The sequence below is a fragment of the Falco naumanni genome, chromosome 6 (genome assembly GCF_017639655.2).
Source record: "Falco naumanni isolate bFalNau1 chromosome 6, bFalNau1.pat, whole genome shotgun sequence".
Classification (NCBI taxonomy): domain Eukaryota; kingdom Metazoa; phylum Chordata; class Aves; order Falconiformes; family Falconidae; genus Falco; species Falco naumanni.
Genome location: NC_054059.1, coordinates 73,347,761 through 73,374,899, shown reverse-complemented (window position 1 = coordinate 73,374,899; position 27,139 = coordinate 73,347,761). Strand labels below are relative to the sequence as shown.

Sequence of the window (27,139 nt, the reverse complement as noted above, 5' to 3'; positions counted from 1 at the left end):
CTGATGAGAAACTACTGAGGAAACCGGGGTTGTTTAGCCTGAAGAGAAGGAGGCTCTTCTTGTTCTCTACAACTGCCTGAAAGGAGGTTGTAGCAAGGTTAAGGTTGGTCTTTTCTCCCAGATAACAAGTGACAGGACAAGAGGGAACAGCCTCAAGTTGCACCAGGAGAGGTTTAGATTGGGTATTAGGACAAATGTCTTCACTGAAAGGGTTGTCAAGCACTGGAACAGGCTGCCCAGGGAGGTGGTTGAGTCACCTGGAGTTATTTAAGACGTGAAGACTTAGGGACATGGTTTAGCGGTGGACTTGGAAGTGCTGGGTTAATGGTCAGACTCAATGATCTAAAAGGTCTTCTCCAGCCTAAATGTTTCTATGATTTTTTGACTATTCTACTGAGGCAAGTCTTAGGTTGTTACTTAAGACGCAGCTCTTAAGCGGAAGTGGGAACTTCCTCTTCTCACATTCACACCCCCCATTTCTGACTGCATATTCTAGATTAGTAGACCTCCTATAGTTCTGGAAAAAATGTAGTCGTGACTGTGGGTCTTCACCTGAACTCTATACTGTCCATGTGCATCAAGAGGATTTAGAGCACATACACCATTCCAGGATGTTTGGAGTTCCTTGGATAAGTTTAAGCTATCTCCATCCTTGCTTTGGTTTGCAGTACACTCAATTTGTACCTACGTTCCTAGACCAGCCAATGTCTGTCTACTCAAAGAAGAAATTTAGAACCACTTAGGCCACAAGCAGGCACTTGTAGGAGCTTTAGACAAAGCCTGTACTACATGCCTCTGGATTGCTTTCTTGGACTTCTTTATGCATCATAAAAAGTATTCTCTATTTCAAAACAAACTGTGACCACTGAGATGGCTGCAGGACTGCTGCAATTCCAGTAGAGCCTCTGGGAAAGGGCATCAGGTTATTTTATATCTCTTCATAAAGATTTACACACAGAAAAGACCCCTAACACTATAGGTTTTTTTAGTTTAGGAGACAAGAGAAGCCAAAGTCTAATGATGTCTTAAAAATCAGCTGAGTGGGATTAACAATGCACTATCCTTGAATAATATGTGATTAAGAGAAAAAATTTGAGAACGACTAGGACAAATTGACTGAAGTATGGTAGATATAATTTAGAATAAAGCTTACATGCCTTTCAAATTAAGGATAGAGTCCAATTTGATGACAGGTGTGTATTGACCTAGGCACAGAAAGTACTGGGTGAGATGATTTGGTTTGTGCTTAGCAAGAATTTGGGGCAGCTGTTAAGGGCCTCTTCTGCCTTCTAAATGCACAGATATGCAAGGCTCCAGTTGGTATGAGATCCATTTAAATCATACAAAAATTACAAAATTTGAATCTCAAGCTGAACATCCCAGTGGGAGCAAGCAACGTTTAGCCTGGAAATAGTCTGAACCCGAACTTGGGGCTGGCTTTTCAGCTGAGATAAGCCTGGGCAGATCCCCTAATGACGATGGAGCTGAAGCCTTTGCCACCAACCCAAACACTTAGCCCTTCAGTTCTGAACATACCAGCATGGTAAAACCAGCATAGCATCCAGCTAAACCATATACAGTACCATATAAAGTGACAACAGCTGATGACTTTGTTTTGTGGTATATATTTTAGTGTATAAAACATTTTGGTTGGGCAAATATTAGTCCCATTGGTTTGGCTGTGATTAAAATTCATCTTTTCTGAAGTTTTATGCCATCTGTGTTAATCATATCACATTTTACATGGAAACACTGTGCACAGGTTTCCTGTGAACTTGCCACTGATACTCACAGTGTTCAATGCTTCCTGCAAGGAAGATACTCGAAGTAGCAGGCAAAGATTATGAGTCATAAATATGCTTCATGTTCACTGTAACTTGAACTGAAAGCTTGAAGAAACTCACTTAGGACATTTTTATTAGAATATCATCAATTTTGTTTCTGAGAGTAATGTGAGATTAATGTTAAAAAAAAATAAATTCCTGTGTTTCCTATAGCTTTTTCATACAACATAGTATTTCTGTGTGTAACTGTAATGACAAGCAGTTACTCGACAAGCTTAGTCTCCAGGAGAGATGCTAAGGAAGCAGATAGTCATCTTCAGGTCACTATTAATCAGGCAGAGTGCCTCTCCAGGCTGTAATGGAGGGATGCCAGCATTACAGCCTGCTGTCTGGTTAGTTAGCAGGTCATATCGATGCAGAGACCTTGAGAAGGTGTGATCAGGTTACCCCAATCACAAACCAGGCACTGTGGTAAGAAACCACATACCACACCAGGTAAATCTGATGCCGCAACTCTCCAATCCTCTGCCTTGGCAAATTAAGATGAATTTTTTTATATTTCAATTTTTTTTTAGCTTACAGCCAAGAAGCTGCTGACACCTTAGCATGCCGGCAAAACCGGGGCTCCTGTTCGTTTGTTGCATGCTCTGCTCCTCTGGTTGACATTGGGACCTGCCGTGGTGGGAAGCTGAAATGCTGCAAATGGTAAGATGAATTCCTCCAGAGAAATGCTGCCGCACCAAAGCCAAATAAACATACTGGGCTTTTCCCTCTTTTGGCATGAAAGAGGCCACCTTCTTCAGCCCCCTACACCCTCCAAAAAAACTCTTGAATTGCTGGGGTTTGTGCCTGGTATCAAAAAGGCAGAGCCTTGTGGTGCCAGAAATGCCAGGCTGCTTTCTCTGAAAAAACACATGGAGGGAGCTGGCATTTGCAGATGAAGGAGCCAGGGCTGCCTGTCTTTGCAAGGGAGATGTCTTCTCCATAAGCTTACTAAGACTGTACCTCAGCAGTGACACTAATGTAGGTTTGAGCTCACACTCAAACCTACACCCTTTGAACCTTTGCATCGCTAGTAACAACTAATATAGCTAATAACAAGTTACATATCACCAATAACTTCTTCCAGCATGGGTCTCGTACCAGGGCAGAACCAGCTCATTCTCAGATTCTGCCTTTACTAAGCAGGGTGAACACAACTGACCTGAGACATCTCTGAGGACTCCTTCTCAATCCACACAGGCAGCAGCATGGAGCTTTGCAATACCACCCCCCACCCCCCAAATCCAAAACCACCACCCCCCAAAAAACAAACAACCCCCCCCCAGCTTATCAGCACAGAATAACCATTAAGCAAGTCAGAACTCATAGCAGGGATGCAGCTCTCCATCTGGGCTATCTGATCTGGTGCAAAGTGCCAGATGTTAAACCAAAGTGCCACAGGACATTTTCCACCCTGTAGGTGAACACCCTCTAGCATATTTCATCAGTACTAGCAAGAAAGCATCCACATTTTTAGGAGGTATGCCCTGCAGAGTGATGCTGTAATATACCATGGTCCAGCTCTGCATACATCTCATACTTTAAAAATTATTGTTATTTGCATTTCTATTTAATCTAGTTGGGTTTCTGTGAAACATCATGCTAAAGGATGCAAAAAAACGGGAGAAGACTTGTCAGCCTTTCTCATAGAAAAAGGACATGGATAGCATGGAGGAAAGTGAGATGAGCCACTTTCTCCAGTGTAGCTCTTCCTAAACTAGTTTTATGCTTAGACTCTACCCTGGCAGGTATTCTGGGTCATCAGCAGCTGCAGCTGGATAGCTGTGGTGTGTGCGAAGTGGTGCCATCCACATCCTCCACCTTATCTGGGTTATCTCATGGCCAGAAGCACGAGTCAGCAGTCCAGATTGCAAGGATCTCCAGGAGTCTTTAAGCTTATGTGTTACCTTACATCTACAGTAGTCTGAGATGGCAAGGTATAATCTACTTCTTTGGTGGCCTATCTAAGCACCTGACTTTTCCTTGCAGGACACCCAGTTCCTAGAACTGACACCCCACTGACCACACAGACAAGAGCTCTGGGCATTGGAGACATCTCTCATCTTTTGACATCAATGGATTGCAACCTTTGTGCAAGCCTGGAGAGCCCTTCCCATGGGGATGAAGACACTCAGGAGCACAAGATCTGAGAAGGAGTTCTTGTACCCCAATAAAGAGATTTGCAGCTTCAGTTCTAATAAAAGCAAGTCACTGTGAAACCGCATTACTGATATTTGCTGATGTATGTCAGGATGGGGTTTGCTGTTCTTATTGTCTATAATAATCAATCTGTATATGAATTTTATTTAACTAAATCAAGTTAATATAAGTGCACGTGTCATTAAGTCCTGTTAAATCGTCCTGCAGGGTGTGTTGCAGTGATTTGTGTGGCAAAGTATATATTAATAAATCAAAAAGCAGTAGGGTCCATTCCCTCTGCCATCCCAGTGCAGAGCAACAGGCTGGGGTTCAGGAGGCAGGCTCAGTCCTCTGCACCTCTGCAGGGCTGCATCTGAGGTGCTGGGAATGGTGATGCAGAGAAACCCCAGGGTGGCAGAAGACCAGCTTCTTTAGATCTTGAAACTGCCTCACCACATTCATGTCATTCTGCTCCTGCTGCCTTTATTTAGTCTAGACCAGCATCACGTTAATGGAATTTTCCTTCTTTGGATCCCAAACTAGTCAAACTATTTATCACTGCACTATGCTGTCTGGAGGCAGTGAGTGGTGTCCCCATCAGCCTGGAGTTTCAGCACCTGCTGTTACAAGGTATAGATGCATCCCCTGCTTCCTTTCCCCACACCTAACATCCCAGAGTGCTAATGAAAGGGCAAAAGGATCCAAGATAAGGGATGACTAAAAGTGTCCATGCTCTTCATGCCATGAGCTGCCATAGATGGTTTCAGGACTGCCACGGGTGCTGAACACAACCAGTTTGTGCCAAGCTTTCTAGTAGCCTAATCACAGCGGTCTTGGAGAAGTTGCCCTTGACTGTTACTGGTCAGCTTCATGATGAATAGGACCAGGTGGCATTTCTGACGTACGTGGGTTTGGTGTCTTTTTCTCTGGGATAAGTTTATCACAGGGCACATCTCACGTTGACCCCAGGTAAGATGAGAGCCAGATCCTCCAGCAAAAACGCACACCTCACAGGTAGAAAAATCAAATGCAAGCCTTCTGGAGCAAGTTTATTAACATTTATTGAGATATGTAGGTTATGAAATATGAACACTCCAGCTGAACATTTGATGTTCCCTGGAGACTTTGTCTGCTAGCATTATTCACATTACTACTAAATCAAAAAAAAGGAAAGAAAATAATGAGTATCTGTTCTGAGGGGCAAAGGAAGAACCTGTTTTGCTTCCTCTCACGGCAACAGACTTCTGCATGTTGGCAATCCTCTCTCTGGGACAGATGTTGGTGGCCACAGTTTTAACAGAAAAAAACATTTTAGAAAAATGAGAAATGTTGGTCTTTCCTGGTTGGTTCAAGAATTGCTTTGGAATTTCTTCAGGTCATTAATTTTATTTGTGGAGGAGTTAGTTTTCTTTCTGTTATTGTTCGTGTTTTTGTGTGTGCATGTGTGTGTTAAATGGGTATTTTCAGCTCAAAATTCCAGATTTTCTGATGGGATGATGCATCTCTTAAGCTGCCAAAAGCTCTCCTTAGCCCAACTGAGATACCAACTAATCATACTGCAAAAAAGGAAAGAAACTTTCAGATGTTGTACTTATAACTAGGAAAGTACTTGAATAAAAAGCAGAGAAGGGGTGGAATGAGCACCAAGAGCTGATATTCCTGGATAACTCATCAGTTGCTGCTGGAGTTTAATCATGAATTTCCTTTCTGTTTTACTTAATAATGAATTGCCTGGTCTCCACACCTGAAGCTTCCTACTCATCCTGAAATCTGTCACAGAGAGGAATTTCTGCTGCTCAGGCTTTGTTTTTAAAATCTCTGCTAGTAATATTGAACAAAGTTTAAATCACAGCCTCCAAAATTAAGACTAGATCCAGCATCTTACAGCAAAAAGAAACAGAAAATGAAGTATTAGAATCAGTGGAGGCAAAGTGTAAATTTGCATGGGTATGTGTTTCTACAGTCTCATACTGGACTAAAGATACAGGCTGAACTTTAGGATTCCAGTAAGGAATTCAAGAAAAAAAAATGTGATTTCATGTTTTGGTTTTGTGTAAAAAGGGAAAATTACAGAACTGGAGTAAACATCCAACAGAACAACGTGACTTTCAGGTTGCTTTTCTGACTGTGAGACCTGCTAGGCTTTGCATTCTGGAGCACACAGGTTTCTGATGAACCTGACCTGAACGTCCCGGGTTTCTTGACAGTGTGCCCTTTGAAGCCAGTATTACTCATCATGACCAGTTTGAACCAGCTAATGGGAACATCAGAAAAAAAGAGTTCATTTCTAGCTTGTTACTTATCTCTGCCAAAGAGATTTGACAGTGATATTTCCCATGAGGCACCTGAGCTACATCATGAACACTACAGAGAGAACTGGTTAGGAAATCCTTGGGAAATCCTATATATGAATGTACAAAGTCCCTACTCCCTTGCCAGCTCACATTGGAGGAGTTTCTCATCTAAGAAGCAGACTGGATGTGTGGAAGTAAATGATAAAGCCACTCTCCCAAGAAACACACTTCATCAAATCCAACACTCACCACAGTCCGACAGCAAGGGACTCCTTGCTGGCAACGTCCAAAGAACCTCGTATTGGGTAGAGGACAGTGGTCAGCAGAACAGGTACCCCCAGCCTGTTTGCATTGCACATGGTTATTAGGTGCACGCATGAAACCTGCACCAAAAAAATACCAGAATCTTGATTTTCCTTCCCAAACAAGATGAAGAAGAAGTTAGGGTTATAGCATGACAGCAGTATTCTAGGCTGCATGTAGACCAGCCCCATCCGTACCATTAAATTCCCTTATTTTCCAAAGCAGGAGGGTTCGGTGTATCCATTGGACCCAGCTGGTGTGGGTTCACTGCCAAAGTGTGCCCAACATGCTGGCGGCACTAGTTTGCCTTGGACAAAAGGGACTAAAACACATTTAATTTCTATTTCTATTTTATGCACTCCCTACTCACAATCTTCCCTGTGCATTTCCTTTGATTTTATGTAACTCTTACCTGAAGAGCCTTGGAGCATTAAGAGAAGAACAGCAAGGAAAAGGGAAAAGATCTTCATGTCCAAATTCAGTGCCACCAAATACAACAGCTACTAAGAAAATAACAGAAAGAGGTCATACATTTAACCTGCATTTGTCATTACTCAGTACAAACACTATTTATGACCTATAAGCTGCAATTTGTTGATAAAAATTGTCGTTTATGCAGTAGAGTAAATGTTGTAGAATAAATCTATTGAAATAACACTTTTTGAGGAAAGATATTTGAAAGAACATTGCATAAGATCAAGAAAATGTATTTATGCCTATGAAATTTAAAAGAATTTGATTAATACTGTGATTTTCTTTCCATCATCTGCAAAGGTAACCTACACCAGCTCCAGTGAAGACCCCTGTATTTAAGTTCCATACACCCTGGATGTTATAACTTAAAAAAAAAAAAAAAGTAAGAAATGTAATTAGTTTCCTCTAAATTTTATCGAAGTCATAATATAAGCCAGCTTTTCTTAGATCCCTTTTATAACTCACAGGTCTTGCTGCTACATGCACAAACTCAACAGTACTTCCATTTAGAGTTTTTTCCTTTTTTTTTTTTTTTTTTTGAACAATCATACTGGGTCTGGCTGGGATGGTGTTAACTTTCTTCATGGCAGCCCATATGGTGCAGTGCTTCATGTTTGTACCAAGTTGCTTAATGACTGAAATGTTCATTTTATTTAATGATCACATATTTTAATTCAGATATGTGTAGATAATGACTTAAGCCTTAAGCCATTCCAACTTCTCTGGATAATTAACACTCAGCAACTTTAATTATTCAAATAGCCATTTTTGTAGCTTACAAACCAGTAGTCCTTGAAACTGCCTTTACAGAAAAAGCCTAGTAACCATCTACCCCTCCTCTCCACAGCACCTCCATAACGTGTGCCAGCTCAAAGCCTGTGTATCTCCACACCATCATTTGTTGCTGCAGATTGCAATTAACTTTTGAAAATAATGCAAACTACTATAATAATTCAGAATTGCTATGATTGACTATAATTATCAGCCAAATGCATTACTGAAATACCAAGCATTGTACGTTTCAGTTGTTTATGAGAATTTAATTAAGCTGCAAAATCATACGTCTCAGAACAATGAATTTCTTTTTAGAGAAGCAAAGAATATCATCAAAAAGATACATATTTTATTCCTTATCTGTTGAAAGTGGTGTAGAAACCGCACCTTCAGCTCACCCTAGAGGACTTCAGGAGAGGAGTCACGGTGGCCAGCCTGTCCCAGCTGGTTCCTCTCCAGGGGCACCTTCACAGAGTGCTATCTTGCCCCAACACAACTGTCTTTATACGTTCCTGTTGATGACCGAGCTGCCACAGACCAGCTGGCCAAGGACATGGGCTTTTCACAGCAATTCCCAGCAGCTCAAATGCCACTTCCCAGCAGCTGATGAGAAACGGTGACCGCTTGTGAACTCCCTCTCCTTTCTCTGGCACATGAGCTGGCTCTTTGGAAAAGCCCCTTACACCAACCTGGTTTGTGTACAACACATTGATCCATCGTAGGCTGTGAAAAAAACATCCTGGGACATATACTGAAAGCTGTTGATTTGGATCCAGCAGCACCCTAATTCTACAGGCTTGTCCCATGGCCACAGTGCCTAGTGCTGACTGCAGAAGGGTCCTCTCTGAAGCCTGGAGGTACCTACCCAAGCATCCAAACAGCTACATTAGGGAAGCCTGTTTTTTACGTAAAACTTGCAAAAAACCCCCCCAAAAAACTCCTGATAGGTCTTGTGGGCTGTAGACAATATCTTGAGAGCAGAGAGGAGTTGACTTGAGCACCCAGCCCAGTTGGGAGCAATCGTTTTGCAGTAGTGCAATCACACAGAAGAGCACACTTATCTGTGCACCCAGAATATTTTCATTTTCATGCATTTACCATGTTTATATTCCACTCTTCGCAGAGGAAATAACTATTGTTTGAACAATAAAATTCTTGGGGAGGCCTCTACTTCCACACACCCCCTGGCTAAGTGGCCAAAGGAAACAACCTCCACAAAACATGTTTTGGTCAACCATGTGCCCTCAGAGGACTTGGACCAGAGATGCTCATGGCAGCACTGGTATCTCCTGGGCCCTGAAGGCACCTAGGTAAGCCCAGAACAAAGACGCTGTGTTTCGATTGTCATACCACTAAGAGTCTAGAAAAAAATCTCAACATCCTTGTACTGGAACAGCCATCCAAACAGCATCCACCTAGCCAGGTCACCTGCCTCCCAAGAGAAGGCAGTGGAGAGCTAATACTGAAATTTCTCTCCAACATCCTTCTTCAGTCAAGAGTACGTAAAATATGCTGACAGCAGGGTTTTATGGGTTTTCTTCTTCATTATGCTGATGCCTTCTGAATCCCAGTGTTGCTATATTAGCGAATTATGTTCTCTGAGAGTCCAGCCTCAAAGCCATCAGTGTTTGCTATCTGCTGTGGACTCCTGCAGGGGACAAGAAGCCAGTCCTTGCTCTGAAAATCATATTGAACCTAACAGGTAACAGGAGGTCCAGGGAGAAGGAATGTGGGATGTTTTTTGCCTTGGCAGCTGAAGCCAGCACCTGGGGGAACTGGGACACATTTGCTTCCTTTAGGAATCATCAGTCTCTGTGTCACAGGTGCCCAAAATCCTGTTTACTTAGGCCCTAGTGATATGATAGGAAAACTCAAAACAGGTGCTTTGACCACCCAGAAAGAGACAGCTATTTTAAATCCCATTTCTGTATAATTTAATCGATGGAACATATGTATGTGCTTTACAGTAGGCAGGAGCATTTGTTTCAGTTGTTTGGGTTTTTTTGTTTGTTTTTTTTTCTTTTTTAAAAAATAGTACTTAATCAAATGATGAAATTTAAAGAGGCAGAAATAAATACTGTCAATATTAAATCCATAAATGTGTTCCACAGACCTCTGAACTGAGCTTTTGTGATCTGACAGTCAGTGACCTCCAGAAAACGACTTCAAAATAGGATAAAATGGCTCTTTCCTCCTGTTTCCCACTTTGTGCCTGTGCCACCTGCCCAAAATGATACAAAACAGAACAAAGCTCAAATATGAATCAAGACTGGGGTAAGGTCTTCAACCAATTAATTATATCTGTTGTTATACTTGGTGGTAAATGTACTTTAAATTTCTTAAATATCATAATTAAACTATGCTGTTTTAACAATAAAATGCTATTATTGACTCTAAACATTGGTTTTGCTATTCAGGCTTACAAAAATGATACATTTCCCTAACGTGTTTCTTGGCAATTAAACATGTCTAATAAAAGAATAATAATTGCTTATCAATTAATACTGAAAGCATTTTAACAGCTAAACGTCTTATTCAATTTCCTTTCTCTGCAGTACTGCAAAGGCTATTGTGTGGAGCCCTAAAAATCATGTCCTTTTATACAGAGAATATATGCAAACACATATGTATGTGTGCGTGTATATATGTATGCCTATGTATATGTATGTATATACTTGTCATCTATAAATATTATGAGAGAAATAAAGGCTGAATTTTCAGAATTGCTTTATATTTTATCTTAGCTGGAGAACACACAAATAGAAAAGAATAATCCAGATATTTTGATCTGCAATTTACTCAGGAATAGTCAGGACATTAATTTAGGTGATTGTTTGCTTAAAGTTACACATATTCTATAATGGTGGCATTTCTTACTCTCCCATTTCTCTACAGTCCTCCTAGCAAATCCACACTAACATATATATATGTATAAAATGTTGTTAAGATGAACTTTATCATCTTAAAGGTCTTTTCTAACTTAAATTATTCTATGATTCTATTCTATGACTCTTCTAAATCCCAGCTGGCTTTTTATCACTCAGCATGGCACAGGATCCTGCCCTCTGTGAATATCCAGGTCTTGATTCCTTTGTTCACACTTAGGCAAATGCTGCCTGAGATGCCCCTGTGTCCCACCAGGGCTCCCCAGCTGCTCCAGCAAGGCTTGCTTGGTCTCGTCTCTCCTGTCCCTTGTCCACCAGTCCCAGCTGGTGGGAGACCCCAGACAGTCCAGAGCACCACACATTGCTGGTGTGAAGGCAGCTGGGTTAAACCCTGTCTGTCTATAAATGCCTCTATCATGCTGCAGCTTACCTCTAATGATGGGATGTCCTCAGCCAACTTGAAGCCATAGGGATCCTTCATCTTCTCTTTGCCATTCTCTTCCTCTAGTGTCCACTGTGCAAAAGACAGGAAGGGATGACAGACCTTTGGTAAAATTGCCCAACACTTGTCCTTGCAGCACATCCACAGTTTGCAAAAACCGGCATGAAATCCAGCCAGGGAACATCCCTGCTGTCCCTTCAGTGGCCTTGGCCAGCCTCGTGGAAACCTGCCCAGACCTGACTTGGCCCAAACCTGCCTGGAAATCCCAGCTGCTGCCCAGTGTTTTGTGCAGCTGGGATAGAGTGAGCTGCCAGCCACAGAGACCCCTGAGCTCAGAGAAGACACAAGCAAACAGAGGGCTTGTCAGCTGCTTCCAAAGACCTGGAAACATAAGCACGAATGTGCTGCTTGGGGAACCAGAGAGCAGAAATCCAGCATTATGTCTACAGAGCAACAGTAATTTTTATCTGTGCTTCACCGACTGTATTGCAAAGCCAGGCTTTATGCCATATGGGGAGTTTACCCAGCTGGGGCCAAAACACAGATTCAGGTAACCTGAGGGTGGGCATCTGAGCTGCCTTTCCATTCAGGGCACTCAAGCAACTCCAAAGCTGATAGCTGGTCTTGAGGAAGATATTCCCAGCACTGAGATTTCTTAAAATCATCCACATAGAGTCCTGCCAAGAGAAACAGCCTATTCCAGTCCCCTTCCTCACCAAAGTGTGACATCTCTCCTGGGCAGCAAGGTTTCTGGTCCTCCTGGATACATGGTCCAGGAGATCTACAAAGCGCCGCAGCAGTCACCAGGGGAAGTTGGCGACACTGCCAGCAACACATATTATTTTTACTACCGTGGGACATCATCTCATGGACACTGTTGTTCAAAGGGCAAATTCAGGCCTCCAGAACTTCACAGAACTTTTAGGTTCTTTCTGTTCCTTTAGTCCAAGGTGGTTTTAAGCATTTTTGCACATGTGGCCCAATTTAAGAAGAGTAATGACTCATGCAAGTTTTGGGCTACTGCAGTATTGGATTGCCTGAATCAGGAATAGTCCCAAAATCTTTTAAGGAAAACTGAGGTTTTTTCTTTCACATAAAGAAGCCATAACCAGGCAGTCCCTGGGCACTCTTGCTCCGGTTCAACATCACCAGTGCAATTAATGTCCATGAAACCTGTTACCACTCAGATCCCATCTACCTCCTTGGGTAGGCACCAGCCCTACCCAGAAAATTACCCTTCTATGCTGTGTATTTCCCCTGCAAGTCCATTTCGCTTTTTCAAGCGGCATGCTTTCCCAAAGGGAACAGGGTAGACACAGCTGTGCACCTGTCAATAGGGAAAACAACTGGAATGAAAAGAAATAAAGGTGCCAGGAGGGAGATGGGAATTTCTGCTTCAGGTCATGCTGTGAAACTAAGCAGGGACCATCTTTTGAAGGCTGCAGCTTATTGCTTGAAAAAAAATAGCTATATATCTGGTGTAAAACTAAGCACTGTGGTACAGGGAAGAAAGAAGGAAATAATTCAGTGTTATTTTCCTACAGCTTTTACTTCTGCCTCTCCATAAATCCCTCTGTAATCTCCTGCCACAGCCCAGGTTTCAGGTCTCAATGACCCCAGCGTTCAGCTCTGCTCCAGCCCAGCCACACAGTGATGCCCAGGATGCTGAGGAACAGAGCAAGGTGGTTTTAAAAGCCATAATAAATTGACCTCTGTGTCAATCCTCCCTTTGCACACTGGAAGATGTGGCATTTACCTAAACACAAGGCACCACACAGCCAGGGAGGCACTGATGACTCATTTCACGTGCTGTCAAACCTCTGGGGACCACTGTGCATCCACAGCTCCCGCCCACCTCTCCCCTCTATAGCACCAGGTGCACAAGCATCGCACAGCTCAGCTGCCAGGCAGCAACCTCCAGATGAGGGCACCACAGATCCAGACCTCCTGTCTGGTGGGACACAGCACAGAGAAGTGTCTGATGGCCAAGCTGACAGCAGCTGTGTGCATCTGGGTCTTCTTGCCATCCTCCAACTCCCCATGTCATGGGTTAACAAATCCACTACTGCAGAGCATGGCTTGACTTTAAATTGTTGGCTTATGGACAATTATTTGTTGATATTTGGGTTGGGTGTGTGTGTAAGACTTCTGGAGCAGAGAGTGGGAACAGGTAAAGACACATGCAGAGATAGGGTAGCACGGGAGAGTGGGCAGATCCCAGAGGAAGAGGGACCAGGCATCTTATCAGGATGGGTATAAGGAAAGGTGGAAAGAAAATTTCTTGCTGTTGCAGAATGAGAGTTTATAATAACCAGAAAACCACATAAATCTCTCAGACTCACAGTAAAACTGGAGGAAAGATTTGCTCACTGGTAGACACAGGCAACAGGGAGATCTGCATGCCAAAAATATCATTTGAGTTTGTTCTCCATTAAAATCAACATTGGAGCTTCTAAGACTTTTTTTAATCCGTTCCCTGTGAAAAACAATGCAGCAAATTCCTCCTTCATGCCATGGCTGACTCGGTGGATTGTCACAGGTTTAAAGCCACATGGGCAGCTACATCAGTCGCTGTTCTGGAAGAGACAGCACCTCAGCAGTGCTTTATAACCAGGCTCCACATTCCCTACCCAGGAGTATTTGATGAAGTCACCGGGATTATACAGAATAGAGTAAGATGTCCTGACAGAGGCTGGGGTTCTTCAGGCAGTTTAGACTTAGAGCAGAAGCACTTCAGAAACAGGAATGCTGCTTGTGTCCCAGAAAGGACTTAGGGATAGTAACAGCAAACATGCTTATGGGTCAGAAACTGTAAAATCTTCACAATCTTTGAATTAAATATTTGGTGCTTCAATACAGGTATATACATAATCCATGTATAATATGTGTGTATACAGACACACATACACATGTATTTAGAGACAATGTGTGACTTCTGACTGCGATTCAGCTGGAGCTGAAATGAAATTTCTTCTCTATCTTTTATAGATAATTTGAGAAATATGTATGAGGTTGGCAGTTGTGCTGGTTATCCTGCCAGAGGCCAGGCAGCCTGAGAAAGATTGAGTAAAAGCTGGTATCAGGAAGAACACTGAACCAACAGGAAAAAAAACCCAAAAGTAATCCAGAAAGGGAGTAGTAGAAATGAAAATGTGATCTGCTAGAACATTTTATGTGAAAGGTTGTATTTTAATTTCATACCTTATAATTTCATTATGCACTAAACTGTCGCCTTTGTAATTAATAAGCTGAAAAGCAAAGCAGGCAATGCTTATTCTTTGGCTCACATGGAGAAAAGACAACCGCAAGGTTAAATGTAAAGGACAAAATGTTATGAAGGGAATAAATAACCATGCTACAGCTGCAAATTAGACCATGAAACTGCGTACTAAAAGCAGAATAAGGATCCTGCAGGATCAAAAGGAGCAGTCATTGCATGTTCCTAGGTATTTTACATAACCCTGTGGCCTAACATATCTTACACAAACTTGGATGGTCTAAGATGGGTTGCACACAGATCAGGGGCTTTGTGGTGAAAGAAGTCTCAAAGCAGACCCTCCTTTCTCATTGGAAGAAACCATAGTACATGACAAATTTGGGTGGAAAAGGCTTTTTTCATTGGCCCATGACTGCACTGTCAGCATCCCAAAATATATAAAGAGGCATGTTTGTGTCTGGTGCACTCACCAGAGAAGAGACAGACAGCAGTGGTGACCTTCCACCTCCTTTGCTGGTAACACTCTGCCTGGTTCTGGACAGGCATCCTAACATTTCTTTTCCTTTTCTTAATCTCAAGTCTAATGAGTATTCTGCTTTCATTAATGCCTTCCTTCTCGCTTTACCCCAATGAGTGCATCCAGTTTGTATGTGTTCTACAGAACCATGGGTTGGTGGCTTGCAGGGCTTGCAGGAGGACATTGTGTTTTGTTGACCTCCAAGAGGAGTGATCAGAGACCCAGAAACCTTCACTCAAGGCATCAGAGACAGAGGGCTGGTTGGTTAAGAAGTGTCTAGCTTCCTATGGAAACAGGCACCTAGCCATCACCGCCGTTCAGAGTTGCATTTTGAACTACATATCTTGCCTGAATTCCAGTAACACTTTGCACAAGTGGTCACCTTAATTGATGTTCAAGAGATACAGGTGTCTTTTTTACACTTTCCTAGGGACGATGGTTGACTTGGTCTCTAAACACTTTGTGAACTACAGTAGGTTGAAGGTGAATAATTCATGGGGGTGTACTGGTACTAGAGTAGCTGCCTGGTGTTGAACAGATCTGGAATAACATTTTCAATGCAATAAGACCAATATTAAAAAAAAACGAAAACACAACACCAAAACACCATAGGATCCCAGAATAATTTAGGTTGAAGGTAGTCTAGGAGTTTCTAGTCTGAATCCATGCTCAAAGCTAGGCTATTTAGGTCAGGTTGCTTTGAGGTATATTCACTGAAAGTTTTAATATCTCCAAGGATGCAGTTTATGCTTTGTTCTTTGTTTGACTCTGTAGATTTTGTAAAATTTGTCTTTGGTTGGTGAGGGCATGTTTTAAGCAATTCCTCGTTCAGCGTCTTTCAGTCTTGCCTCTGCTAATTGCAGGTAAGGAATTCACATCCCACCTGTGGTCATGAGGATCCTTTACCATCTCCTGTTTGTCTTCTTCGTGGAGGCAGGGGCACTTCAATAGGCCGTGATGTCCCGGGGCCAGGCTGGGATCCCTGGTGCAAGAGAGACACCCTGGTGTCCCTGGCTGGTGCGAAGCTGTCGTGGTTTAACCCTGGCCGGCAACCAAGCACCACGCAGCCGCTCACTCACTGCCCCTCACTCAGAGGGATGGGCAGTAGAGTTGGAAAGGAATGTAAAAGTCAAGGGTTGAGATAAGATCGATTTAATAATTTAAACAGAATAAAGAGGTAAGAAGAACAATAATATATAATAATAATAATAAGAAGAAAATGCAAAGGTGGGGGAAAAGGGTAAAGCAAAAGCTGTGCACGCAAGCACCGCAAAGCAGGGAATTCATTCCCCACTTCCCACGGGCAGGCAGGTGCTCGGCCATCCCCAGGGAAGCAGGGCTCCATCACGCGTAACGGTTACTCGCAAAGGCAAAAGCCATAATGCCAAACGTCCCCCCCTTCCTTCTTCTTCCCCCAGTTTATATACCCAGCATGATGTCATATGGTATGGAATACCTCTTTGACTAGCTTGGGTCACCTGTCCTGGCTGTGTCCCCTCCCAATTTCCCCTGCCCCTGCAGCCCTCTCACTGGCAGGGCCCAAGGAACCAAACAGTCCTTGGTTTAGTAGAAACATCACCCAGCAACAACTAAAACCATCAGTGTGCTATCAACACTGTTCTCACATCGTAGCCAAAACAGAGCGCTGCACCAGCTACTAAGAAAGAGAATTAACTCTATCGCAGCTGCAACCAGGACAGAAGCCATCAGCCCCTGGGGGTGGGAGTGGGGGGCTGTTGCCAGGGCCACCAGCAGGTCGGTCCCCCAGGCCCCACAGGGTGCCAGAGCAGCCCTGGTGCCACCAGGACCGGGTAGCCATCACAGTGGCCCATCCTGGCCTGGGGCCGGAGGCGGGTGACCCAGAGGGGTCTTCCTTGCCCGTGGCCCCACAGGCCCTGGGCTACATCCTGGGGCGCACTGCCCCCCGAAACCCTGACACAGGGGCTCTCTGGGGAAGCTTCATACTCTCCCACACCAGCTCAGCCCGGGGTCGCTGTGGCAGCTGCTGCGTATGTGATGTCACCATTGCATCACAAACGTTGCCCCTATTTCAGCGGCCGACAGGGAGGTTCAAGCACCACTTTGCTCGTGGGCCAGCAAGAAGCTGGACAAGAGGGTGAAGAACACACCAGAGGTGGGAAGGAAAGCAAACATGCAGGTGGGAACGGGGTGCTTCGGTGTCACTCCAACACCTCCTCCCCTCGCGGGAGGGGGATCTCGCCGGGTTTCTGGGCTTCCCCAGCTGACCCCTTTGCACATCCCCTTGTCACACAGAACCTCTTGAGGAGATGCTGGTGTTCCCTGTGCAAGATGGAGGAGTGGAAGCTGACGCTGGTGATCTTCACCTTCAACATGAGCCTTTGGGCCTTCTGCAAGCTCGTGCTGCCCTGCATCCTCAGCGTTCTGGCCATCCTGGATCTGGGCATCTTCATGGCCTGGTGGCTCCTCAGCATGGACAAGGCAGGTGTCCGTCTTGGCCTGGCCCCAAACACTCCCTGGGCAGGGCTTAGCCCGGGACACAGCCCACCCCCGGGGTGCTCGGGATGGCCCCTTTTGGGAGGGAGCAGTGAACGGTGGCCATTGCCCACCCAGCCCAGGCCCCTGCTCTGGCAGGCACCGAGCCACCTGCGCTCGAGCACCAGGCTTGGGGGCGGGGACACTCCTGTCCCTGGAGCTCCAGTTACCCTTCCCAGTGTCCTTGTTTGCCGGGCAGGGGCCCTCCTGGCTGAGCCGAGGGGAGACCCCCCGGCACTAACCTGGGCCTTGCTTGCTGGGGGCAGGGGACCTCTGCGGGGAAGAGCTCTTGGAGAAGCACGAGGAAGGAGCCGTCGGGTGAGCAGCCCCGTCCCAGAGCTGTGCCAGGCTGCGCAGCCGCTGGCGGCCAAGAGATGCCATCGGAGCTGGAGCGCCCGCGACGGCTGCCCTTGGTCACTCTGCCCCCTGCCCTAGGAGACCGCGTGCCCTGGGAAGGCGTGATGGACTCTACAGCGTGGCTTCGGAATCCTGAGTAAGCAGAGCCCTTCCCTGCCAGGGGGCTGCCCGGGGAACCCACCTGGGGGTCCCTCTGCCCCGTGCAGCTGCCACCTTGCCCCGGGGAGGCTGCGGGTGGGCGAGAGCAAGATCCGGCAGAGAGCCAGGGCCTGGGGTCGCCGATCCCCACGAGGAGGCCGAGGAAGGGGTGGGGGGCCAAGGCAAGGGGGGGCGAGGGCCTGGGGAGGGCCAGGGCAGCCCCCTGCGGGGAGGGCAGGTTTCCCCTGCTGACACCCACCATACCCCCTCCCACAGAGGTCACCGGTGGCCGCAGCGCCCCTCTCTGTCCTTAGCCCCCGGCCTGGGCTGGCCTTTTCTCCTCAGGATGGAGGGCACCCAGCCCCTCGCTCTGCCGGCCTGGGCTCGCCCCATGTCCCCAGGAGCCCACCTGAGCCACAGCATCCCAGAGATGGCTCCGGGCAGCTGGCAGATCACCCAGCCGGTCAGGAGAAGGCAGAGGGAGGGTGCTGGCTCTGTCCCGTCCCACAACAGCCCCCACAGTCCAGCTGGTACCTTCCCCCACAGGCGGATGGTGGTCCTTGGAGGAAAAGGGGGGGAAAGCAGCAGCAGCGAGGAAGTAGCCTCTGCAAGGGAGCTCCCCGAGGAGGCGGGAGGCATGGCTCAAGGCGGGCCTCTCAGTACTGACACCAGCTCCGAGCACCTCAGGAACTGGCCCTCCTCCATCGGCAACATGCAGGAGCTCGCCAGATCCCTGATGGCGTCCCTGGACATCACCAAAATCTGCCGCAACCTGCTGGAAGAGCTGAAGAAAATGCGGCACAGCAGCAGCACTTCAATCCCACCTCAAGCCTTTCAGGAAGAATATCGCGTCTGCCTGCAGTGCTGTCGATGCCTCATCAGCACCTGCCCGCACTGCAGCGAGCCCGCGGCAGGACAGGACCTGCCCACGCTGGCCATCACCCTCCACAACACGGACATCCTGGTGCACGAGGAGGACCTGCAGCTGGACCTGCGGCTGCGCTTTGAGCTGGCCATCGATGGGGAGCCGCCCTACGTGTGGGACACCACCCAGCGGCTCCCCGAAATAGCCCCTGAGAGGTGCTGCAAGAACTGCAACGCGCCTCTGCCCAGGAGCCCTGGGGACAGACGGAGCTCGCAGGCATCACACCCCGTCCTCAGGCCCCGGAGAACACAGAAGGGACGGAGGAGACGGGACAGGCAGGATGCAAGGGCTCCTCGGGCAAAACGCAGTGACACCAGCAGCACGGACCTGCATCCGCATGGCCAGGAGGACCTTCTCCCCACCGCGGTCCCCACGTCTGCCCCATCCCTGTCCTCTGCGGTCAGTGCGCCAGACCCCATGAATGCCCTGTTCGTGTCCTCGGCAGACCTGGAACCAGTCCCCACAAGTGCCCCGTCCGTGTCCTCTGCGGTCCTGGAGGGGACTCAGAGTGTTAAGAAGCAGGCCCTGCCCCACACGGATCAGAGGGGCCTGCGGCAGAGGTCTGCTGTGCAGCGCGTCGTGCAGTCCTGGCAAATGCTGAAGGCCAGCATGCAGAGGAACATTGGGGATAAGGTGGATGAGCTGTTGGAGCCAGAGAGCCCGGAACCCAGCAGCACCACGGAAGGCAAGCAGAGGCTGACATTCAACCTCTTGTCTAAGGTCGACACACTCTTCCACGCTGCAGATTTGGAGGATTGAGGAGCACCGGCAAGAAAAGGTGGGATGGGAGAAGCGTCGACAGAGCTAGCACTGCACGGGAGGATGGGGATGGTCTGGGCTGCCTTGTGCAGCTCTCACAGCTGTGTCGTTCGGGAGGTGTTTCTGTAGGACAAGATACTGCGGTCTGGGAGCGTTGGGATGGCGGTGAGAGCTGCGATGGCCTTTCACCGATGCTTGGTGTGGGCAAGAGGAGACGGCCCGCTGGGCACCCACCCAGTGCAGGTGGCAGACGATGGAGAAAAGTGCCTGGGGCTTCCCTGCCCAGCAGCTGCTCCTCACATTCCATGCTGTCCCCAGGTCATTGCTGCCTGCCTGCCTGCTGCTGTCCTGCCCAGAGGGGAAGGCAGAGCAGCCATCAGGGGACCAAGGATAAGAGAGGCCCTCAAGCGCCTTGTGCTCTGCTGGGATGGAGCAAAGATCATCCTGTCATCTCTGGAGGCCTCCAGCAGCAGAGAAGCCCAAAGAGCAGCCGTGAGCACTTTCCCCAGGAACGCGACACCTTGGCAGAGGTCGGCTGTGAAACTAAGCTTTTATTTGAATAAAGCAGCAGTGTCCTTAAAACGTCTGTGAGAGCTCTTCATGTCTTGAATGAATGGGAGGGGGGGCAGTGACCTCCAGGGCTACGAGGGTGTCAGTGACAGTGCTGGCAGTAGGAACAGGCATTGAGGCAGCTTTGTGCCTTGTCCCCACCATGGGGGAGGCTGGCATGTCCCCAGCTGTCCCCAACAGCTTCATGCCAGGTCCTTGCTTCATCCTCGTTTCAGACTGTCCCTCCAAGGAGCCTTTTGGGAGCACTCCTGTAGCTCCAGCCATGCAGCCCCAGTTGTCCTTCCCCTTCCCCTGGGGCCAGGGGCTGAGCTCCCCACCAGGGCACTGCCCACGGCCCCAGTGGGCACAGGGCTCTCAGACTGCCAGCCTGGGCAGTCCTGCAGTAGCACCTCTGCCAGCCCCGGTGAGGGATGCACAGCCTCGGCATCGACACCATCCTCCAGCCCATTTCTCCAGGACTAAAGCTGCAACGGAGACCCACAGATGAGGCATGCAAAAGAGCAGCAACAGCTGCAGCAGCAAAGAGGCTTGAGTCTGCCAAGTCCCTTGAGGCTGCCAAAAGGCTGCAAGGAGAAGAAAGGCAGAGCGCACAGGGCACCCCCCTTTCCCCAGTCCAAGTGCTCCCCACCAGCAATGGGCCCCTCCTGAGCTTTGTTGGGGACTGGCACCCAGGGCCTGTGGGGATCCTGGCAGAGCGGAGACGTGCCTGGCACAGTAAGGCTGCTGGGCATGGGGTTCACAGTGGGAGGAACGGCTGAGGAGAGACTCTGCAACTTGCTGACGTCGTCCTGCTGATGGCATGGAAGCAGGGCTGTCTTCTGCTGAGAAGTCGCTTGTGCTTTGGCCCTGCACCTGCAGCTTTGGAGAACGGGGAAGCTCCACTTGGCATGATCCCTCCTTCCCACCCCCTGGGCAGGCCACCTGGGGTCAGGGTGGGCTACCGAAAAACGTGGGCTTGCTCTTTCCTCCTGGTCTGGGCTGCTGGCTGCAGCAGCCTGTCATCTCCTGATCTTCCCCCCTTGCTTCACTTTGGTTCTGTGTGACTGGGCTCCAGCAGGTTTGGACCTCGGACCTGTGAAGCTGCTGAGCCAGCTCAGGATGGGGTCTCATTCCAGTTGCCCACCCCAGACCTAATCCCGGTCCCGAACCCACCTTGGCGATCAAATTCCGTGCTGCCTCTGGCTGGGATGAAGTCAGCTTTCCTCCTGGCAGCTACCACTTTGTACCACAGTTTGGCTACCACTGAGTACTGGCTGGTACGCCAGTCCCGAGAGACTCTGGCAGGCGGCAGAAATGGGCTGACAGGAACTGCATGAAACCCAACAGGGCCAAGCGCCGAGTCCTGCACTTTGGGAGGAACAAGCCCAACAGGTCGTAGGAGGGGAGCCTTCCCTTCTGCTCTGTCCTGGTGAGGCCACACCTGGAGCTCTGGATCCAGTGCTGGGCTCCCCAGTTCCAGAGAGATGTGGACAGACAGGAGAGAGTTCAGGGAAGGGCCATGAAGGTGACAAAGCCTCTGGAGCATCTCTTCTAGGAGGAAAGGTTGCGGGAGCTGGGGCTGTTCAGCCTGGGCAGGAGAAGGCTGAGAGGGGACCTGAGCGATGCACACAGGTACCTTAAGGGCCAGTGTCAGGGGGCCGGGGCCGGGCTCTTGTCAGCAGTGCCCAGCGACAGGACAAGGGGCAACGGGCACAAACTGCAGCACAGGGAGCTCCGTGGGGAGAGCAGGAAAAACTTCTTTCCCTTGAGGGTGCCGGAGCACAGGGACAGGCTGCCCAGAGAGGCTGTGCAGTCTCCTTCTCTGGGGACGTTCAGAGCCCACCTGGATGTGATCGGGCGCAGCTGCTGTAGGAGAGCCTGCTTGAGCAGGGGGTGGGCTGGGTGGTCCCAGGGGTCCCTGCCCAGCCCCACCTCCCTGGGGTGCTGTGATTCCGTAAGCTAATGCCGTGTGGAATATTTTCACACGAAAAGTGTTTGGCTGGTGGCAGCCCTTGCAGTGTTGTGGCTCTGTTGGAGTATTGTGGCCTGCCTGTTCCATGGTGGATTATTTTCACAGTTAGTTGGGGGATTTAATCCCTCTGCAGGTCTTGGCGGGGGGGACGATTATGAGAGAGCAGCGCTGTGAGCTGTTGCAGGTAGTGGCTGGGTCTGTACATGCTCAGTGGGGCAGGGCTGCATCTCTTCGGGATGTGACTGATCCTTGTGGCTCATCCTGCTCCTGCCTGCTCCTGCCTCTCCCGTGTCCCTGCACCCAGGAAGACCCTCACCGCCACCATCCTCCTCGTAGGCGAAGCTGCTCAGGTGCATCCCATGCCCATCTGTGTGGAAGGTGCTCAGGGTGAATGGGGAGGGCTGGCTGCAGCAAACTGGGAGGTGGCATGGAGAAACCTTTGCAGAGCTCCTTCCCTGGCTCTTGGTGTGGACGGAGCTGGGCTCTACTCTCCCCTAGCCCAGCCTGGGTCTCACCCTCGGCTCCCTGAGATGGCCAGCAGTCCCTCGCAGCCTTGCGGTGCCACTCACCGGGGGCTCTGGGCTGCTAGGGTGTGCATGGGGCTGTGCTCACAGGGGCATGGCTGGGGAAAGGTTTCTTTCACTCTTCCGGTGTTTGGCACTGACCCAGAGTTGAGGTGCAAGGTGAAGGATGGTGAGGAGGAAGGGGTCAGGCCAGGGCAGGGGTCCTGGCTGGGCTGGGGGACCCGTGCTGTGCTTGTGCATCCCCCCTTTACTCATGGAGGTGGCGGATGTGGGCAAGCTGGGGCTGATCTCACCTCCTGGGTATGCCAGGTTCTGCATGCCCACATGGCGGGATGGGCAGTGGGGCCTTGCCACAGCCCCTTTCCTGGAACCCTGGTGAGCAGCCACTTCTCCTGGGGGGCACAGACTGGGTAGCATCAAGTAGGACAATCACCCTGACCCACATCCCCTTGGTGAGTCAGGCAGGGACCATGGGATGGGGTGCTTCACCATGGCAGGGGGCTGAGAGGGTGACTTGGCTGGCAGAAGGCGGGCTAGCCTGGGCACAAGCTGCAGTACCCCTGGCTGATAAAGCCCCATTTGCAGTGAGCCTGAGCTGCCCCAGTGCCCAGCCTGCTGCCCCACATGGACCCCCCACTGCAGGATAGGGTCAAGGCACCACCGGAGCGATGCCCAGAGGCTGAGGTGAGCATGGGCAGGGGCTCAGGGGATGGAGATACCCCACAAATAATGGTGGCTGGGAGACCCCTAGGGCTGGAGGCTGGAGCCATGGGTGCAGCCACCAGCATCAGCACAGGGATGGGACCAAGGGTCCTGTTCAGCCTGGGTAGGGGGGATGTAGGTGGCATGGAAGAGCCAGCTTAACCCTATAGCTTCCATAGGGGCTGGAGCGATGAAGGGACATCCCACTCACCCCTTTCCTCCAGCACAGGTGTCAGAGGGGGCCTGGTGGGAGCAGTGCCCGTTGGGGCAGTGGACAGTGGCAGAGGTGGGTGTGTAGCTGGCTGCACAGAGCAGGGCCAGGGAGCTGGCCAAGCTGGCACACAAGCATGCCATCTCAGGACGGGTCCTGCTGCGGCTGACAGAGGGGACCCTGCGGCACATGGGGGTGGCCCCATGGAGCCGGCGCCAGGAGCTGATGTGGGAGCTGCTGCAGCTGAAACTGCAGCAGGAGCTCAAGGAGCTGCTGAGCATCACTGGGGGTCAGCATTGCCCATGCTGGGGCTGTGATAATGCCATGGGGTGTGTGGGCTGGTCCCGCCAGGTGCGTGGTGGTCACCATCACCTTTCTCTCCAGAGTGAAGATGATGTCCCTGTGGATGTCCTGGGGCCTGTGGGAGGAGAGATGATGCCATGGGAGAACAAAGCAGCAGCTGGAACTGAGCACCCAATGCAGGAGAGGTGCTGGAGTCATGAGGATATGTCACCATGTCCCCCTCCAGAGAAGCTCAAACCTGGCTGGTGCCAGCAGGTAGAGGTGGCTACCAGGCCCCAGCTGGCACAACTCATCCCACTGCCAGCTTTCATGGGGTTCTGCTGGCCTTCATGCGTTCCCACTAGAAGAGAGTCCCCTGTGGAGAGTCGGCCAAGTCACGGCAACCACACCAATATGGCTACATGCTGTGCTCACTTTATTAAACAAACAGGTCATATTTGTAACTTAAACCAACCGCTCACACGACTTTACACACAGGTGATTGAATAAAGGTTGCTGGTCACTTGGGCGTCCGTGTCGCTGATCGGTGAGCACGCTGCAGGCGCCTGATCAGAGTGTGCCGCTGAGAGTGTGTTGATTTCGCAGTTCCCAGGACTTGCTCTGCACCTGGCTTCTTGTTTGTGCATAGCTTGTCTTCTTTCTCACACTCCTTGTTTCAAGGACAATTTAAAGTTGCTCTGCAGCTTCAACTAACAGGCCTGGGTTGTCCAACCCGGACAATGGTAACATATGTCATCGGTCCTTTAAAAATCCCTCTACATATCCCCTTTTTCTTTTTGGACAACCCATGTCTGTTTCACAATAGATGTTAAACCTTTCTTCACACAAGAAAATAAACAGTTAAAACCTAAAAACATTACAACAATGATTATAACAAAGCATATTCCTTCCATCAACAACATCTTTAAACAACCTGTTATCCCCAATCCTCTCAACCATTCATCGAAGAGATTATCATCAGCAAGAATATGCTTCATGTTTCCCTGCAGTTGTAACAACTTCTTGTGCATCGATATGGAATGATTGGAAAGGTTCATACAACACATCCCTTCAAAATCCTCACAACCGTGTCCATGTGCTAATAACAAAAAATCTATTGCAGCTCTATTTTGTAACATAGCCTGCCTAACATTATCTACATCAAGCAATAACAAACTTAAAATCTGCGATGTAAGATTAAATTGTTTTTCTCCCCAGCATGCTAACCTTCGTATATTCTTAGCATTTAATGCTGCCATTGCCCCCGGCATAAATATGGAGGCTAGGACATTTGCTGTTACAGAATGCAGATCGACTCGGTCATTACATGTTTCATCAAAGGTGCGCAGTGTCCTCCGTGATCTATAATATTATTGAGTCATTTTTAATAAGTCTTTCATATTTGGAGCAAACAAAGTCAAGCGCCCTAAATAACATGGTCCACCGAGAGGATACACAGGAATCCCTGGCCATGCTCTGTCCCCACATATCAAAAAGACTCCCGGTGGCAACTGATAACCCCCTGATACATCTATATGGAAACCCCCAGTTTTCAATTCACCCCAAATAGGTGAACTGGTTAGATCTTGAAACACTGTATAAAACCCTGTTGACGTGTTAGCCATAACTGCCACGGGTCACCAAACCAAATTACTCCAGTGCCATTCATGGGTTGAAGCGGTGATAACATGTGGGTACAGTCTGCCATATCAGCTGCAGTAACATTAACATATTCAACAGGTACAACGCTAGCCAATAGGTCTACCTCCTGCAAAGGTAAATGATGTGGCTGATTTAAATTCTCAAATACTGTCTTCTGCCATGCTGCATTATGCATAGAAGGCCAAACATATTGCCCATTTGGACTCATACATGTACCATTCTGATTGGAAGTCAGATCCACTGTTTTAACATTCCAAAAAACATCAAAATTTGTTTCATTCTCTTGCAGGGGAATACCAATTAAAGAAGTTCTAAAGGGGTTGTCTGCTTGTTGCAGACTTAAACAAAAGTCTGTTACTCCCATGATATTGGCCCATGTCACCCATATGTTTGTCCTAGGCAAGATGTCAAAAATACTTCGGCCAATGGGTAAAAAATTCATCAAGACCGTAAACCAAGTCCACCACTCAAACATGTTTACTCCTGCAATTTACACTTTTTTTTTTTTTTTTTTTTACATTTCACCCCACAATTCTGTGGTTTCACAGATTCTGATGATGTATATTGTCTCCAATCAGCATGGTATTACACTAGTCGTATGCTTTCTCTGGCTTCATGCCTGGTTACTAATAAAACACATAACTCTTTACACAATTTACATTTAAACTTTGGTTTACAGAACCGTTTTACCCCACATAGGATACATTGGCACCATACCCGTGGGTTACATCTCTTACAACATAGACAGTTTATTCTGTCTGCTCGCTCTGATTCTTCTCTTCCATCTTCTGATCTTGACATACAGGTCGCACAAACTTGCTAGGGACCCGTATAGGTCCTTTATCTGTGGAGATACAAAAATAACCTCTACCAATAAATAACACCGGATTAGGTTCTTCCCATACACCTGAAGCCATATTTTTATACAAAACATTCAAAACAGGAACTGTAGTTGTTTGGTTCCCTCGCGCTGTTTGGTGATGTATAACAGGTGGTCCCTCTCTATCCTCTGTAAGGGAGAGAGAGTTTAAGGTAAACAACACCTTAGTCAACCATTAGTTACATCTATGTCCTGTGATACTTTCTGTCTCTGAAGATAATCCTTCAGGGTACGGTTTGCCCTTTCAACAACTGACGCAGGGTTGGGGAAAGGAGGATTCAAGGTGGATTGGAGGGATGGACTATTTAGTGGATGAAGAACTGGCTGGATGGTTGCATCTAGAGAGCAGTGGTCAACAGCTCAATGTCTGGACAGAGAACACTGATGAGTGGTGTCTCTCGAGGGTCTGTACTGAAGGAAGGACTGTTTAATATCTTCATCAATGACACAGACAATGGGATTGAGTGCACCCTCAGAAGATCTGCAGATGACACCAAGCTTAGTGGTGTGGCTGACACATCTGAGGGGTGGGATACCATCCAGAGGGACCTGGACAGGCTTGAGAAGCAGGTCTGGGTGAACCTCGTGAGGTTCAACAAGGCCAAGTGCAATCTCCTGCACCTGGGTCAGGGTAACCCCTGGTATCAATGTGGGCTGGGGGATGAGAGGATGGAGAGCAGCCCTGCCAAGATTGACTTGGGGGTGCTGGTGGATGAAAAACTGATTGCCCAGAGCAGCTGTGGGTGCCCCATCCCTGGCAGTGCTGAAGGCCAGGCTGGATGGGGCTGGGGGC

The 27,139-nt window shown here is 48.4% G+C and overlaps 1 protein-coding gene across 3 annotated transcripts; it reads right to left on the bottom strand.

The window, feature by feature from the left end:
* Nucleotides 1-4,988: 4,988 nt before the first annotated feature.
* LOC121090731 (gallinacin-8-like) lies at nt 4,989-11,254 on the bottom strand. 3 transcript variants are annotated; one of them, XM_040599454.1, is made up of 5 exons: nt 11,126-11,254; nt 9,924-10,031; nt 6,975-7,062; nt 6,509-6,642; nt 4,989-5,521 (listed from the first exon to the last, which is right to left on the bottom strand). In XM_040599454.1, the coding sequence occupies exons 1-5, from the start codon at nt 11,174-11,176 to the stop codon at nt 5,513-5,515; spliced, it is 390 nt and encodes a 129-aa protein (XP_040455388.1). In that variant the 5' UTR covers nt 11,177-11,254; the 3' UTR covers nt 4,989-5,512. The 3 variants fall into 3 exon arrangements, with proteins under 3 accessions (XP_040455388.1, XP_040455387.1, XP_040455390.1); XM_040599453.1 differs by lacking the exon at nt 4,989-5,521 and adding an exon at nt 5,980-6,219; XM_040599456.1 differs by lacking the exons at nt 4,989-5,521; nt 9,924-10,031 and adding an exon at nt 5,980-6,219 and having other exon boundaries at nt 11,126-11,250.
* Between the last annotated feature and the right edge of the window lie 15,885 nt (nt 11,255-27,139).

Coding starts and splice junctions, on each gene's coding strand:
- LOC121090731 (XM_040599453.1), bottom strand. CDS start 11,176: ATGAAGGATCCCTATGGCTTCAAGTTGGCTGAGGACATCCCATCATTA. Junction 7,063..9,923: donor CACAAAAGCTCAGTTCAGAG/GTCTGTGGAACA, acceptor TTTTCTTAGTAG/CTGTTGTATTTGGTGGCACT. Junction 6,643..6,974: donor AATGCTCCAAGGCTCTTCAG/GTAAGAGTTACA, acceptor TTTTTGGTGCAG/GTTTCATGCGTGCACCTAAT.